Source organism: Nicotiana attenuata, unplaced genomic scaffold, assembly GCF_001879085.1.
Source record: "Nicotiana attenuata strain UT unplaced genomic scaffold, NIATTr2, whole genome shotgun sequence".
NCBI classification, from domain to species: Eukaryota; Viridiplantae; Streptophyta; class Magnoliopsida; order Solanales; family Solanaceae; genus Nicotiana; species Nicotiana attenuata.
This window is the reverse complement of record NW_017671796.1, coordinates 81784-98679: the sequence shown is the minus strand read 5'-3', so window position 1 is coordinate 98679 and position 16896 is coordinate 81784. Positions and strand designations below refer to the sequence as shown.

The window sequence follows — 16896 nt, the reverse complement described above, 5'->3', positions numbered from 1 at the left end:
ATTGGGGTAGATCTGGCTCTGGACATCTGAAAAGTAGACAACATAATATGTGGGGTCGACATTGGGGTAGATCTAGCTCTGATACTATTTTAAGAAAATGACCTCCCTTAACCAATATGGAACACAAAAGTTAGTTTACAAAGCGAAAATTGTTCAATGTCATATAAGGAGATAAAACATTCCCTCAACCAATATGGAATACACTCAACAGATTTCACAAGTGTTGCATCTTTCTTGATATATAACAAGTACGTCTGTTCTTGCATAATTTTTGAACTACCATAACTGTTCCAAACTCTCAGATTTGTGGCATACAACTTCCCCTCTCGCCACACCTTTCAACATAGAAAATCAGTACATAAGTAGCATCTGTTTAAATTTTGATGGGTAATTTAATGACAAAAAGCAAATTGAATGTTCAAAAGCATAAAACACTTGCTGGTGTGGCACTCCTACCTCTCGTAGAGAACAATGCCAACTTGGAACTTGAAGGACATAAGACTTGCAACTTTTTAAATCATAAATAATAGTAGTTAGAACTTATTACAATAGAAAGAAATACAAATCTTGATTCTTTCACATACTCGCACAAAACTTGTACAAGAACTAGGGAAAAGCATCTGCTCGAGGGTCCTATATATCAGCATTGTACATACAACTCTCATGTGTTGCCTAAAGACCACTAATATAGTTGGCTCTGCTAATGCTACAGTACAAGAATGTATTGCTTTACGCCATGAACATATTACTGCTCTGATGGTAGTTTCCTGCCCTCTACCACTACCACTGTTCTTGAGTATCTATCTGGTCATTTCATCTTCTCATATGTAATACTTGGTTAAAACACTCCAAACAAAGTAGCAACAGCAAATACTAAAAATAGGACTCCACCCAAGTAGCCAACCTGTAGTCGAACCAAGATGAAGATGCTTAGAATACAAAATACACTTGTTTTGAGCGGGAAAAAAAAGGAACTTTTAGAACTGTCTTACCAGTTTCTCAGAAATGTAATTGGCAAGAAAACCGCCTCCTAGTATTGCAATAGATGTCGCAACCAGGTGTCCGGCAATGGCACCACTTGCCACGCCCCACGGAGACTGCAAAAGAGAGTCAGTATTGAGTGAGGAAGTGGAAGTTGGAGATGTTTCGAAACTGAATTTTGTCGAAAGCTAGAAAGCATATTGTTAGTGTTGAATGTCCGAAGAACTGTACCTGAGCTGCACCAAGCGCTATTGTAGCAAGCATGGATCGATCTCCCCATTCCTGAGAAGCATAGGATGCATTAAGATTCCTAATTGAATATTATAACAGGTCTTACTGTTCTTTAAATGCTTGACATAGTTACATAAAATTTTCTGTACTTTCAATGTTAAAAATGCGACCTAAGGAAACAACTAGTTCTTGTGTTCCATGTCACATTCAAAGAACTTCTTACATGAAGATTATTAAGATATCCAGCAGATAAATAATTATTCATATAACTGGATTTTTGAATTAATAAATGTTGACAGTCATCCAAGCTTGAACCGTGTCTTTTATTGGTTCTCTTTTTTTGGTATACCTCTTGTATACGGGATATTTTTCCCCCATTATTAATGAATACATTCCTTACTTGATTAAAAGAAAAGGAATCGGTATCTTGGTATCCAGAATATCGCAAGTTTTGCATTGGCTTTGGATTTGAAAAAATAGAGCAGAAAAGAAACAATGTTGCAGCCAGAAGAAGATACTTACAGCAAAAAATACAAGGCTAAAGGACTTCCACAAAATTTCGAGTGGATTTGTGAGCTTTTTCGATGCCTGAAATAGCCATCTATAAAATAGTTAGAACCAGGTTTTCAAAAATGCAAGTGGTGCAAAGAAAGAAGTCGTTCCCACAAATACATGTTATGACATTTAAAACTTTTGGAAGTGCAGAATTATCAGAGAATTAAACAGTATTTTAGAGTGGCATTCAGCAGCTTGTTCACCTTTTCCTTCACAAGCTCCTCAGCTTCGGCAAATTCATCAAGTTCCTGACTACTCTTTTCACCAGCCTCTACCTCTTTACTTGGAAGTTCCCACGCATCTTTAATTGATTTGAGACCAAAAAAGAACAAGAGCGCAACAGCCGCATATTCTCCAATAGGCAAGGCTGTTGAACAAGAGCGCGCAACAGCCGCATTATCAGGAAACTTACATGAATATCTTGCAAATATCAAAAGAAAAGAAATACAAACAAACAAAAGATGGTACGCGACAATTTAGTTGGTCCGCAATGGGTTATGTCCTAATAGGGAAGGACGCTGATGGCAGTTGGCAAGGAAAGCAAATGAAGGAGAAGCCTCCAGACAGTTTGGGGAACCAGTGTGCATCTTGTGGATGGTATGGAAGGAGAGAAACTTCAGATTTTTTTAAGGAAATGCAATGGCACACCTTGTGCATGAAATATAGGACACTGCAAACTCTGGATTTTTTGTGTAACTTGAGATATGTAAAGGACACAGATGCTTTTATTAGCTTTTGGACTCCATGGATTGTTACGGGAGAAAAATCATTTTTGCTCTAAATATTTTAGCACCTTATCAGTGCAGATTAATGAAGTACCTTACCTATCAAAAAGAAAGATGATACTAACAGTTTAATTTTTTTATTTTTTTAAATGGAAGCACTTTAAATATTGAACTTGACGTCTATTGTTCTGATGCTATTATCAAACAAATGAAGTAAAGCAGGGACTGTTTTATTGTATTATAAAGTTTTGCATTTAGTTTTTCATATATTTATGCATGTCACAGGCAAGACTTTCATAATAGATATTTTTCAAGACAGTATGAAAAGTTTACAATCATTTATTCTTTTGAAAGTAACATAAAGCACTGGAAGTGTGTTCAATATATTCAATCCCTTCGAAATTCATTAATCATTTTATTAAAGAGTCTATTTAGTTAGTCCATCGGAAATACAGCATATATCTCTTCAAAACTAGTGAAAGTATACTTTCACTTTACTCGCTAATCCTAGTTAGTTTGAAACTTTTATGTTGTGACCTTGACAATGAACACTTTTGACAGAAATTAGGACTTCTGAGCTTAACCTTTGTTGAGAACTTGCGATTTGAGTTTGTTGACTTAAAGATACATAATACAGGACAACTTCTATAGACACAAGCCTTCATCAAGTAATGTTATTTAAACTATAACCCACAATGTAAATGCCAAAGAAAGTACAAGGAAGAAGAAGAAAATAAATTCAAGCTCTTTGTAATTTCTCGAGTGTTGATTTGCCTGGTCTTTGGTTTATAGGGCTTGGGTAGGGTTTACATGCACTTCTAAGTTTTGTTTGGGAAAGTCTTCCTAGGTTAATTCTACTAACTCGATGCTAATGTTCCACTTACTATTGGTTAAACCATACTTGTCAACAACTAATTAGATTATGACTGTATGTAGTGACTAAGCACTGGCAACACCTTAATTCCACTGACAACTGACTCACTAATATGTCCAACTTTGGGCGGCTAGGGATTTTGTCCTATTAGTTCTAGAATGATTTCTTGGAGGGGAGCCTTGGAGCAACGGTGAAGTTGTCTCCATGTGATCTATAGGTCACTGGTTTGAGCCATGGAATCAGCCACTGGCTTGAATTAGGTAGGTTGCCTACATCACACCCCCTTGGGGTGCGGCCCTTCCCCAAACCCTGAGTAAAGGCGGATGCTTCGCGCACCGGGCTGCCCTTTCTTTTTTTTAGTTCTAGAATGATTTCTAACATAAATATTAGTGATTCTGATGTCCAAAGGAAATAGGTAATAGTTTGCATGTGCGTTAGAAGAGTATCATAACACTAACACATCAGTCTACACTTTGCAGGAAGAGACATTATCATATGTTTCGAGTAAGAAGCATTATATAATCCCAACTTTCAGTGAGAATATTAGGTTATTTTATCCAGTGGAACGACACACTTGACCAGCTAGTCATAATGTACCCAAAAAGCTTACAGCTTATCAGTACACTTTCTGCCAATGAAATCAATAGCTTACTTTTACTAGCTAAGAACATGATTCGAGTCTAGGATAAGTTCTTTCAGCAAAAAAAGCTAAGCAAGATGTGTCAATAAATAGAGATTCAAAGGAGCCAATCAGAAAACGAAAAGCAAAAAGAAATAACAGTCCCAAGGTCTAACTTACTTGTTTGAAACTGAGCAGGTACTGAATGAAAGATTCGTCCTATTATGACAGAGAGAACCGTCATAAGTGAAAGAGCACCCATTGATCCCAAAAGAACCTGATCATTGACCCAATTCAAAGTAAGATCAAGCATTGACAAATGTGACTACTACTTTTACCTAATGCAGTATGCAAGAAATACTAACACTAAACTGTATTTACATTATGTTGAATTTCAATATACGAACTTGTGTTTGCACTGATTATATTAAATTTTTTATATTTCAATAAGTTTCTCTTTCTTATATTTCAAGTTTATCTCCACATAATTAGGCTTGATTATAACTCCTAAATACTGATTAGTTGAGGAAAAATAGATCGCATTCTTTTCAGTAGGATCAAAAAATTCTAAAAGAAGAATTCATCCAAAAAAAAATTATTCTAAAAGCAGATCCTGCAACCACCAAATCATCCTATCTAGAATCGCATCCTGAAAATTTTGACAGTAATAGTAACCTATGACTACAAGGAAAGAAGATAGAAAAACAAGTTCACGTATGAAACCTTCAAGTGGATTGCTTCCAAGATATAACTAAGTTCAGTCACAATTATTCACTTTTATTCTCTTAAAATGTAATATCCCTTGGGATCAATACTAGATGTTGTGATTATCTCGTTGCCAGCTCTCGAACCCATAAGCATTGAGAACAATTTACCTGATTAAATGTACAGTGTACTCATTTGTGTTTCTCAGATCAATGTTGAGCTAATTTTTTGTTTGCCATTCCATAAACCTCCATTTTTTATTATTTTTTGACAAAGTCCATCTTGACATTTGCGGTACAACAGGTCTTAAACGATGGGTTAGGTAAAGTGAAGCATAAGGACCCACTCAGAATTAACCATATGTTCCCCATACAACAAGTGTCTTCTTTAAATCACAAGTCAATGTGGACCATGTAAACCAGATCAAATTGCATAAAGTGAAAGATGAAATGATTGAATTATTTGGAGATCAACTGCACAAGGTGAATGGACAATGATTAAATTATTTGGGAAGCAAGAGTGATTATTTTAACTGAATGATTATTCAGATGATTCTGTTTTCCCCGAGCATGTTCCAACATGATGGAAGAATATGCCCGTTAGAAATTCGTTTGGCCTCTACTGTTCCTTGAACGTACCCCTCATATTATTAGTCTTAAAATGTCAGCAAAAGAATATGAAACGGCAATGGAAAGAACAACAATGTCTAATCTTCTCCAGAACTATGGTTTTCTCCTACTTCATTCCTCGGTAAAGTTGGGGGCAGTTAGTGACACAAGGGCAAAGCATAGAGAAGACTGCCGTAAATAAAATTGCCCATAGAAGGCAATTCAGACGGGTCAAAACCTGTTAAGTGAGGCAGTTCCAAAGCAAGAAAGTTGCAATTCCAATAAATGAAAAAAAAGAAGAAGAAGGGAAGTAAGAGACATGGAAGGCAAAAGTTCATACCAGTACTCTCTTATATTGCATGGCCAAGAGGGCAGCAATGAAAAATGTCTGTTGGATTGCAATTAAAGAAAGAATTAGTTAGACTTAGTGAATAAGACAAGTTATCTCAAACTAGCACAGGACAAATATCAGAGCCCAGATTAAATAACTCAATCAATTAGCAGGGAATATATTCATATCAGTACAATCATGTATAGGGTCACAAGGCGCATTCTGAAAGCGTCAAGTTTTGCATTAAAAGACACCAAAGATGCAAAGGTCCAGTAGAACAAAAAACTTTCTTTATTAATTCATAAATGCTTAGCCATGGTTATGCGTTACACTTCTTAAGGTTGCTATGTGATAAACCACTTTTTACACCTACAAGGTATCTACGTCACAGCCAGATCCAAGACCACTCATACTATTCTTCAAAAAAGAAAAAAGAAGAAAAGGATGGACAGGAAAAAAAACCAAGAAAATGAAAGGGCAGAAAAAGTCATGAATTCAGGAAAAGGTAATAAATATAACATATTGTGCCTATCTCTCCATTTACCTTGTCTCCAATCTCAGAAACAAATATCAATGAGAATGCAGCAGTGAACCCTGACTTGGAAAATGCTGCAATGAGTGATGAAGGCCCTCCTTTCGTGAAAGCAATCAGTGAAAACACTAAAGAACATCCACATAGCACAAGCGCTATAGAAAGAGGATAAGGAATTTGAGTAGGAAGTACCTCACTGCCATTAATGAAAGTTCAACATACATAAGTTTCAGACATTGCGTAAGTTCCCATAAACTTAATTGCTATGAAAATAAAACATATAAATGCATCAAAATAGCATGAAGTCAAAAGAGATAAGGTTCAACAAATCAAAGACTAGGATCTATAACTTAATACATGATGTAACATCCTACAAGCATCGCTAAAGCTAGGACAGAACTCATTTCAGTTCTTAGCTGGCCCCCTATTTAAAAATTCTCATTGAGTTACATCTTTCAGTGGGATCAGCTCCCCGTCCGTCAATCTTTTGGTGCAGAAAACCTTCAATGCACCCCCAACCCCCTGGTGCTTCTTGGAAAGATAAATATGACTGCAATGTGGACCTCTTCCTTACATTCTTGAAATGAAAGAAACGTAATCCAATTGCAAACTGTGATTGTTATAATACTGAGGGTTGTAGTCATTGCAGATGCTCCTTTTTGGTTTTATTTTTTCCTTAACGATTTAGTGTGTAACCAAAAGAACTCCCTAAACATAGGTCACTCGGAAAGTAGAGGTATTTGTTGGACATTGACATATACTTTCTCAAGCTGCCTTAAGGTGTTAAATACTTGTTATATCGAGCAATTTAAATGTGCAATTTTATGTTGTTTGACTAATCAGAGAACACTGGTACTATGTTTTCCTTGACACCAAATTGCTAGCATTGCAAGACATTGGATAAGTATATTGGTTATTGTTTAAGAAGTCTTACTACTAGATCTGTAAATGCATTCCGTTGATAGCCTAGCATGCCAAGACAAGTTTGTTCACATCATATTAGACCATTCCCTATAAACTTTCACAAGCCATAAAACTTTATCAGCCAATCATCTTTGAAATGGGTGGTTTAACGGGATCAAATAGTTAAACATGGCACCCTTGGCAAATCCAGCCATTGACAGGATAATATGTGCCCCACTAACCAAATACACTCTTATTCTTTGCGCCCTTCACAAAAGATTTACCTGTCTATCTTCCTCTCCCCAAATACTTGTCATCTAAGAACATGCTCTTTACGCAGGAAAGAAATTTAATGCATCCACCAAACCTTTCACAATTTATTAGTGGATGGAAATTCTCGTCATTTAATTGCTAAGTTATATAGCTTACATTTTGGATGAACCATCCGTAGATGGCTGATTAACTGAATAATTTTGGCTTTCATTTCCTTGACTCTCTTCGAAACTTCCAGATCCAACACCAACATTAGATGCATATGGTATAACTCTGCTATGCCTTTGGTGCAACTTAGGCAGCCCTGTACATCTTACTACAGAAACAAAGCATGAGTCAGTGATGAAATAGAGCAACAAGATACATCAATCAGAAAGGAAAAAAGAAAGGAATTTACTTCTACGAGGAATATTAAGAAGTGACGGATCAAATTCAGAAATTATCTTGGAGGGGATTAAGAAAGTTTACTAACAGTAAGTGGCATCTTTTTTTTTTTTTTTTGCACCGGGTGTCTTACATCTATCATTAAGTATCTGTTTACAATCTTATAGTAGAATCTTTCATTCCGATAATCTAAATCACTTGAAAGCTTGAAGTAAAATACAGTCCAAAAGCACTTATCTAAGTAGCATTCAGTAGCAATTGGCATGTGTTGTAATGTCAAAAATCATCTTAAGCCATAAATCCATTTGATACACTAATACTCCCTCTTTCCTGAATTAGATCACCTAGACAGCATAAGTCAAGCTACATTGCCTTTCACCATGATTTGTTCAAACGTATTTCTAACTGAATAAATGACAAAGCAACAAATCCAACTGAATAGTAGTCAAACTAAATTATCTTTGACCTACAAACACAAAATTGGATTAATTTAAAATCGGCTACCTTCCCCAAACCAAAAGAGGAACAACAGAGAAGGCCACTTTAAACAAATTCACTGAGAATTCTTTCTTTTTTTTTTTTTACAATGGTGGTTTTCCGGGCAGCTTGTGCACACCTTGAACTATTCCATCGAGTACCTACTACCACCCATCAACACAGCTACCAAAGTAACTCTGCCCACCAAGACCGGAAGAAATCACCTAGTGTTTCATTATGTCTGCTGGGATTTGAACCCTAGTCTCCCATGGTTTTCGCTCACTTCATTAACCGCTAGGCCTCAACCGTGGGCGCCATTGAATGTTTTTCTTTTCTTTTCCTTTTCATGAATGCCTGTTATTGAGCTCACATTTGTGTCACTCCAACTGAAGCTACACCACTATGACTAGCCCAAATAAGCCGCCTCTCAATAAAAATCCAAAATAGCACCACCCAACTTGACCTATAAGCACATACCATCCAACTCCTCAATCAGTAATACTTTTTCAATTAAAACAACACTTAAAAAAATACTATGCCAACTTTCTCAAAAACATAAATGGGGAATCTCTCAATTCACTTTACTAGTATACACACAATTCAATCAAATTATTGGACACAAAATTGAAAAGGGTATTCAGAAACTTACATAATGAAGGCAAAATATTCCTTGTGGATATGAATGGTCTACTAGGCAAGGAATCCACCACATTCAAAAATGAAAGCTTTCTCTTCCCATAACTTGATGCTACAGAATTAGATGTCTGAAGAGCCAAGCCCTGCATTTTTTTTTTTCCTTTCTAATTCTACTAAAAAAGAATGTTTTCTATTATGAAGTCATATATATAGAGGCTAAACCAATGATTGGTTTTCTTCTCTAATTTGAGATTCTTCTGGACTTCACTAAAGTAGTTGTAAGCTCAATTTGCAAACACACAAGTTTCAGTTGAAACACTTTTTTTCTACTGATTAGGCTTTGAGATTTTGCAGATGCCACGTGCCATAACGGATCGTTGGCGATAAACTGATGAAGTCATTAACCGATGTCGTTTGGTAACTGTGGAGTTGGGCTGGATTATTAGCCCAAGCCCAAGAAGAGAGTCCAGTACAGAGATTTATCTTTGTACTCCCTCCGTTTTATGTATAAAAATTGCACGGGGCGCCCTATTTGGTCGTCCCCATTTAACCTATATCTATTTTTTTAAAAAGTTTTAATTTGTACCCACTTTTTAAACAACTTCAGGCCCCTTTCTCCTCCTCCTTCTCCTCCTTCGTTTTCTTCTCTTCTTCTTCTTCTTTCTTCTACTGCTGTTGGTGCTGCTATGAAACTTCAGTTCATGGGATGATTGCCATAAATATGTTTATCAGATTATTTAAAAAACAAATTATAAATAATTACGTAAGTTAGTAGACAATAATTTGTAAATATTTCCACGTAATTCTGTTCTTGTCACGTTTATTATTTCCAAAATTTATGATTTAGATATTGTTGGCAATCTGATTATTTTATAATAGTAATACACTATGTAAGAATAAGGTGATTATTTATCTAGTATGTTAGAAAGCTTTTTCAGAAACTTCAGCTATTTTAGTGCTGAAGTTTAAACAAATGAACTAAATAACTTCAGCATCTTCTGCTGAAGTTTTTGAAAAAGCTTTATGACAAAACTAATGAATTCAGGATTAAAAAAAACTTCAGCTTATATAGTGCTGAAGTTTTTACAAATTGAACTAAATAACTTCAGTCATCTTCTGTCTAAAGTTTTAGTAAAAAGTCTTAATTGACTAAACTAATAGAATCCTAGGACTAAAAACTACAGCTAATATAGTGTCGTAGTACGTTTAACTAATAGACCTAATAACTTCAGCTATCTTCTGCTAGATTTAGTAAAGCTTAATCAGTACAAAAAAACGTTTCTAGACTTCGTAATANATAGTGCTGAAGTTTTTACAAATGAACCAAATAACTTCAGCATCTTCTGCTGAAATTTTTGAAAAAGCTTATCCAGGACAAAAAAAAAAAACTTCAGCTTATTTAGTGCTGAAGTTTTTACAAATGAACTAAATAACTTCAGCATCTTCTGCTAAAGTTTTTGAAAAAGCTTATCCAGGACAAAAAACTTCAGCTATTTTAGTGCTGAAGTTTTTACAAATGAACTAAATAACTTCAGCATCTTCTGCTGAAGCTTTTGAAAAAGTTTTATGACAAAACTAATGAATCAAGGACAAAAAAACTTCAGCTATTTTAGTGCTGAAGTTTTTACAAATGAACTAAATAACTTCAGCATCTTATCTAGGACAAAGAAACTTCAGCGTATTGCCTTTGCTACTTCAGACCCGTCTACTAGAATGCTGAAGTTTTGCGTGATTGTCTTTGCTACTTCAGCCCCGTATGCTGAAGTTACGCGAAAAAGTGGGTACGCTTGCAAATTTTTTTGCAAAGCGGGCACAAGTTAAAACGTGGCCCAAAAAGCGGGTGTAAATGCAAATCTCCCATTTTATGTAGCAATATTTGAGTTAGCACGTATTTAAGAGGGATAAAAAGTTAAATTGTGGTGTTAAACATGCATGAGATTTATGTGGCAATAAAAGCATTTCATAAGAATAAGATGAGAAATTTAAAATTAAATTATTTTTTTTAATATAAAGTTAGTCAGCTCTTTTTGAATTACATTGCCACATATATGAAAGAGAGGTAGTATAACTTTGTTAGATAAACGACTAACCTCAGAAACAAAAAGAGAAGAACACTAAATTGACTTTTTTGGGATTATGTTGAAATATAAGTCTCAAATGTTCAATAGATCAAGAATGTTTCATGTTGCTAATCAATGAAGTTTACCAAGTCGCAATATTAAATCACCATTTTAACAATTTCCAAAGCATGTTATATGTTGTGATATGTTTGATATATATCAGATAGAATAGGTAAGAAGGACAAGAATCATGCACTAAAGCTACACCCTTAAATGGGTGTCATGCCACACTAAAGCTATTTAAAATGGATGAGTTAAATACGTATTAATTTAAAAGTCGATATAATCCCTCTATAACACTTTCGTACACTGCAATTTATATGTTTTATATACGAGCATATACTCATATTGTTGCCAAACTCCCATATTAAAAGTTACTAATAAGAAACCTATATCAAAATATATCATATGGTTATTCACCTATCTGTTTGCCCGTAAAACGGTACAGATGAATTTATACGTGATTTATAAAATAAGTGAATCGATTTGATCCTAAAATGATGAATAAATTAAAGAAGAATGTAAGACTTAGCGTTGAAATCGAGATAGGATAGCAGAAATCTTGGTATCGAGAGCAGAGCTTCCGGAGGCAATTGTAACAATATTAATAAGCAAGAAGATAAAATAGTATTGAGCTTTAAACAGAGTATATTATATCCTAGTCCGAAGATTCCCCCAACAATGGTTCTAGAACTCACTATTTATAGTTGTACGTAGGGAACAAGGTCCTAGGATGAAGCCCCCCTTTAATGACAATTATGAGGGGTATTGAAGAATGTGTAACGGTAGGCAGTGAATGCCATATTCTCTGTAACGGACCATGTACTTAATGCTATAAAATATTCTCCATTAAATGCAACCAGGTGACAGGCATTTACTTCGCCTTTATGAATACCATTCTCTTCGGTAACAAACGAGATCGTTGTCTTCAGACCTGATTGTCTTCTGTCTTCGGCTCCACGTGTTGCTTTATCATGCAAGCATTTAATATGAACATATTTTACCCTATACAGATAGTCCCCCTACTTTCTGGTGGCATAACCTTGTGTCGCCGGAAAGTTGTTGAAGATCCCTTTCTTGGCAAAAAATTCTTTGACCCCCTCTGAAAAGTTTCTGACGGTTTATTAGACGCACGTCTCTCCGCATTTAATGCCCCGAACACGCGTCATTCCACGATTCAGCAACACTTTTGCCAGCTATCGAGGTAATTATGCCAACAATTTTAGCAGCCTATTCCTTTACATATACACATCAACCTTCTTCTTTTACACTTTATAATTTTTCAAACTCTCTTTACTCAACTTATACTTGTTTTCCATTTCCTCTGATCTTCTTCTTCGGAGAAAAAAACCCTTATCCTCTTCTGAAAATAATGGCCTCCTCTTCTAAAAATTCCAGTGCTTTGAAAAATAAAGAAAGTTGTGATGATTATGCTCCTCCTGCGGTGAGCACCATCATTCCTAGAAAGCTTATTACAACTAAGGACTTCAAAGAGAAGTTCCCATCTGCTAACTCCCGCACTTGGGTTATTGGCGTATATCCTTCTTCCATCTGCCCTTCTAGCATTCCTGCTGTGAAAGTGGTTGTCAGGATTTGAATATCATTGCTCCTGACCTAGCGGAGCGGGTAACCTTCTCCAAGAAGGGTTTTACATATGTTTATACGTACCCCTTCACTTTGGGCCCGTTTTCGTTGAGCAGGGGCCTTGACTCCGCTATCTTAGAGTTTTGCTTACGCTACCAAGTATGTCTGGCACATGTGAGCCCTTCTGTGTGGGGGACAGTAGCGTGTCTTCGGTGGCTATGCTAGGAGACGGGGGAAGAGCTTTCCCTGGCTCAGTTGATGAACCTTTATTCCCCCAAGATTTTTCGTGTGGGAATGATAAACTTCAGCAAACGTGGTCACCATGCTTTGCTCACTAGCATGGATGATGACAACGACCGTAAATGGATGGAGCGGTTCGTTGTAGTTGCCAATAGGGACATCATCCCTGTCACGGCTCCATCCTTTCCTGAATCTTGGAATCGTACACGTTAAGTTCGAAATCTACCCTTTTCTATGATTAAGAATTGTTCACGCCGTTTTTTGAATCTTCTTTTTTGTTATCTCAGCAACTCGGTGGACACCTCCAAGGGTCGAGGGCTTAGACCAGTGAGTCCGGAAGATTCTGGATATTACCACGCCCGAGACCCGCCGATGGAAGAACAAGCCCTCAAATACAGGTGGAAGGCCAAAAATCATGGTAAGCTGATTTTCAAACTAACCTTATTTTTTTTATTCTTTCGTGAAAGGACTTTTGGCTAACTTCTTTTTCTGCTCAAATTTAGGTCAACCGCGGGGCTCTATTTTCGTCCTCGAGGAGGACGTTTTGGCTGATCCCTCAGACGCGGCAAGGATATTGCAGGAGGCCTTTGCTCGACGGGTGTCGTCGGACCTGTTTCCGGTACAAGTGCTTCCTCTTGGAGTCCCCGGTCAGAGAACAAGCAACCTAAAAGGCGACACTCCTCTTTGGCTGGGGAAAAAATAAGAAGGTGAAGAATGCCTCGACCGAGTCAGCCATAGATACTATGGTGATCGATGACGACGGAGAAGCTAGTGATGATGGGGCTTCTCTATATAAAAGATGACGACCTTCATCAGGTCAATAGAATTTTCAATCTCTTGAGTTAATTTTGCCAACCAAAGACGACGCCCCGATGCTCTAGAGGGAATATGATATGATGGAAGATGTTAAATCTTGCTTCTGAGTCCTAGTCGCCACGCCCGGTACCGTGAGGCAGGGTATCGGGTCTCTTCCGTCTTCGGTTGATGAGTAACCATTAACTAGTACTGCATTTTCCGCAGCTGCTTCTCAACCTACAACGCCATCACCTTCATCTCCTTTTTCTCCGACCTTTCTTCGCTACCAGCAACACTACTACATCATCTCCACCGGTCGCAATTGTCCGAGAGAAGGATGTCCCTCTTCCCCTGTCCCAGTTTATGGGAATTTGGGGCATTTAATCTGCCCCCCCCCCCCCCCCGAAGATCCACAGAGGAGGAGGAGTGTCACCCTCTCGGTTTCTACCGGATGCCATCTACTGTCCCGACCGGTGGAACTTGCTAATTATCTGAATCCCCTGGCTTCATAAAAGGATAGGAATAAGATACAAACTCTCTCAGGAGAGTGTTTGTCGAACAATTCCATGCACAACGCAGTGGCGGTATAATATTTGTTTTCTCTGTTGTTTCTTCTATCTTTGTTATGGAAGGGTCTTTAGCTTGTATTTCTATTTTCGCGGGCTAACTTCCTTGCTTTCGAGGGCCTTAAAAGGTTGATTCTTGATAAGGAGGAATTCACCTCCGAGCGGGATCAACTGTTGGCCGAGCGAAATCAAATTGTTGCCCGTCTCCCGAAATTAGAAGTACGGGCTGCTGAGGCAGTTGAGTTGGAGGCTCGGTTGCAGCAAAACGAGCAAGAGGTAGTGACCCTTGGCCAAGAGGCCGCCCTAATGAGGATACAATTTGAAGAAACTAGGGAAAAGTGGGTTGAGGTCCACAATGTCGTTCTTGTTGCATCCGATAACGAAGCTGCCTTTACTGAAAGATAGAATTACTTGGAGCGGCCTTGAACTCCAAAACTGAAGAAGTTGCTGCTACTGAGGAGAAGTATACCCGGTTGGAAGAGAGGCATAAGAGAGTCATGGAGCATAATAGAGTTTTTAACTCTGCTGTTCGTAACCTTGATGTCAGCCTCTAGGTCGCTAGATCTGAGCGAGATCACCTTTCAACCGAGGTTGACCGTCTTAAGGAAGAACTTCAGCTTCGAGCGAATTGCCTCATTATTGAAAAAAATTATTCCATGTATAGCATGAAGAGAAAACCCTTGGAAGAGGCCAAAGCGGGCATCATTGATTTTGATGCCGAAATCGCTAAGGCCCACGAGCTGGAGTCAACTACCAGAAGGGGTGTCCCGGTCCATCCTGATGCTACCGACTCTTTTAGTTTCGGTTCCGAGTTCTTGAGAACTGAAGAAGAACCGGACGGTGATGATGCTAAAGGCTAAGATGGTGAAGGCCAAGATATTGAGCCGGCTGTAGATCCGCCTACTTTTGTTGGGGGCACATATGCTTCTCTTCCTTCGGATTTTGGGGGTGCAGTATCTTAGCCTTTTGCTTTATTTTCTATACTTTTGTACTTGTGCTTCTTGGCATGTCTGCTATAAAATAGAAATACTTTTTTGTTCAAGTATTATGCAAGTTTCTCTTTGCGTACTTTTTTGTTTAAGTATTTGTGCAAGTTTTTCTCTTTGCGTCCTTTTTTGGTTTAAGTATTTGCAGAAGTTTTTCTCTTTGCGTCGAATTATGAAAACTTTACTTCCCCTGAGGAACTTTTGCTATCGAGCCAAAGATTATCTAAAAATTTCCAGTGGCTTGCACTTGTGAACGGTCGGGTAATCTTTGCCCGACAACAAACTTTATTTCCCGGTAGTTGTTACCGAGCAAAAGATTATCTAACCGCTCTGTAGTGGCTTGTTGCTCGCATGCCTTGTCTTTTAAAGGTCTTATCTCTGCTGATGAAACTTTCTTCATAGTATGTTTTCCGTTGCTGCCTCGTTAAAAACCTTGCTAGAAAAATCTAATTGGGACAAAAACTGGACGAAGGGAAAAAAAATGTAGCGCATACTTTCAGTGTAGGCGAGGTTCATTAGCAATAGTATCTTTTGAGGTGTGCCACATTCCAGTTGCTCGGCAACTTTACTCCGTTTTGATTTTCCAATTCGTATGACCCTTTACCGGTGACAGCTGAAACCCGATTGGGGCCTTTCCATGTTGGACCTAGCTTTCCTGCGTTGAGCTCCCGGGTGTTCTGAGTTACCTTCCTGAAAACCAAGTCTCCTGCTTTTAAATAGCGAAGGTTGGACATTCGATTTTAATATCTTTCCATTCTTTGCTTTTGGGCTGCCATCCTTATATGCGCCAGGTCCCCGCTTTCGTCGAGAAACTCCCATTTGACCAACATTGCTTCATTATTTGATTCTTCGTCCGCCCAGAAATATATCAAGGTAAGTTCTCCTACTTCCACCGGGATCAGGGCTTCTGCTCCGTACGCAAGAGAGAAAGGAATCTCCCCCGTGCTTGATTTGGCTGTTATTCGATATGCCCATAGTACTCCTGGTAGCTCGTTGGGCCATTTACCTTTGGCCGCTTCCAATCTCTTTTTGAGATTTTGTATAACCACCTTGTTTGTTGACTTTTCTTGACCGGTTGCGCTCGGGAGATAGGGTGACGATGTGATCCTTTTGATTTTTAACTCTTCAAGGAATTTTGTGACCTTTGCGCCTATAAAGTGTGGCTCGTTGTCGCAGGCTATCTCTTTTGGTATCTCGAATCTACAAATTATATTCTCCCACAAGAAATTTACCACTTCGTGTTCGCCGATCTTCTGATACGGCCTGCTTCAACCTACTTAGAAAAATAGTCAGTTAAAATCAAAAAGGCCCGCCATCCCCCACTTCATGAACGGCCATGGTGACAAAACTGAGTGTAGTGGCTCTACCGGTTGATGTACCAACGGTGCGTAGCGTTGACATTTATCACATTTTTTAACATAAGCCATGGCGTCTTGTTCTATTCGAGGCCAATAGTATCCTACCCTGATTAATTTAACACTAACGAATCCACGCTTGAGTGATTTCCGTAGATCCCTTTGTGGACTTCGCATAACATAGTTAGCTTCAGAAGCTCCCAAACACCGGGCCAACGGGCCTTGGAAAGTTCTTTATACAATTGTCCTCCCTTAAAGTTGTATCGAGCTACTTTAGTGCGCAGCGCCCGAGATGCCTTGGAATCCTCCGGCAATTTTTCATGCTCGAGATAGTCAATGATCTCATTTCTCCAACCCCAGACCAAATTGGTCGCGTTTACCTCGTAATAGCTATATGCGTCCAATATCGAATGCAT

The 16896-nt window shown here is 38.1% G+C and overlaps 1 protein-coding gene across 1 annotated transcript; it reads right to left on the bottom strand.

Annotated features, from left to right (window-relative positions):
- Positions 1 to 491: 491 nt before the first annotated feature.
- LOC109210269 (GDT1-like protein 2, chloroplastic) lies at positions 492 to 9218 on the bottom strand. Its single transcript, XM_019373662.1, has 10 exons — positions 8848 to 9218; positions 7494 to 7653; positions 6174 to 6357; positions 5639 to 5686; positions 4166 to 4262; positions 1971 to 2134; positions 1735 to 1800; positions 1213 to 1263; positions 993 to 1097; positions 492 to 904 (listed from the first exon to the last, which is right to left on the bottom strand). The coding sequence occupies exons 1-10, from the start codon at positions 8981 to 8983 to the stop codon at positions 839 to 841; spliced, it is 1077 nt and encodes a 358-aa protein (XP_019229207.1). The 5' UTR covers positions 8984 to 9218; the 3' UTR covers positions 492 to 838.
- Between the last annotated feature and the right edge of the window lie 7678 nt (positions 9219 to 16896).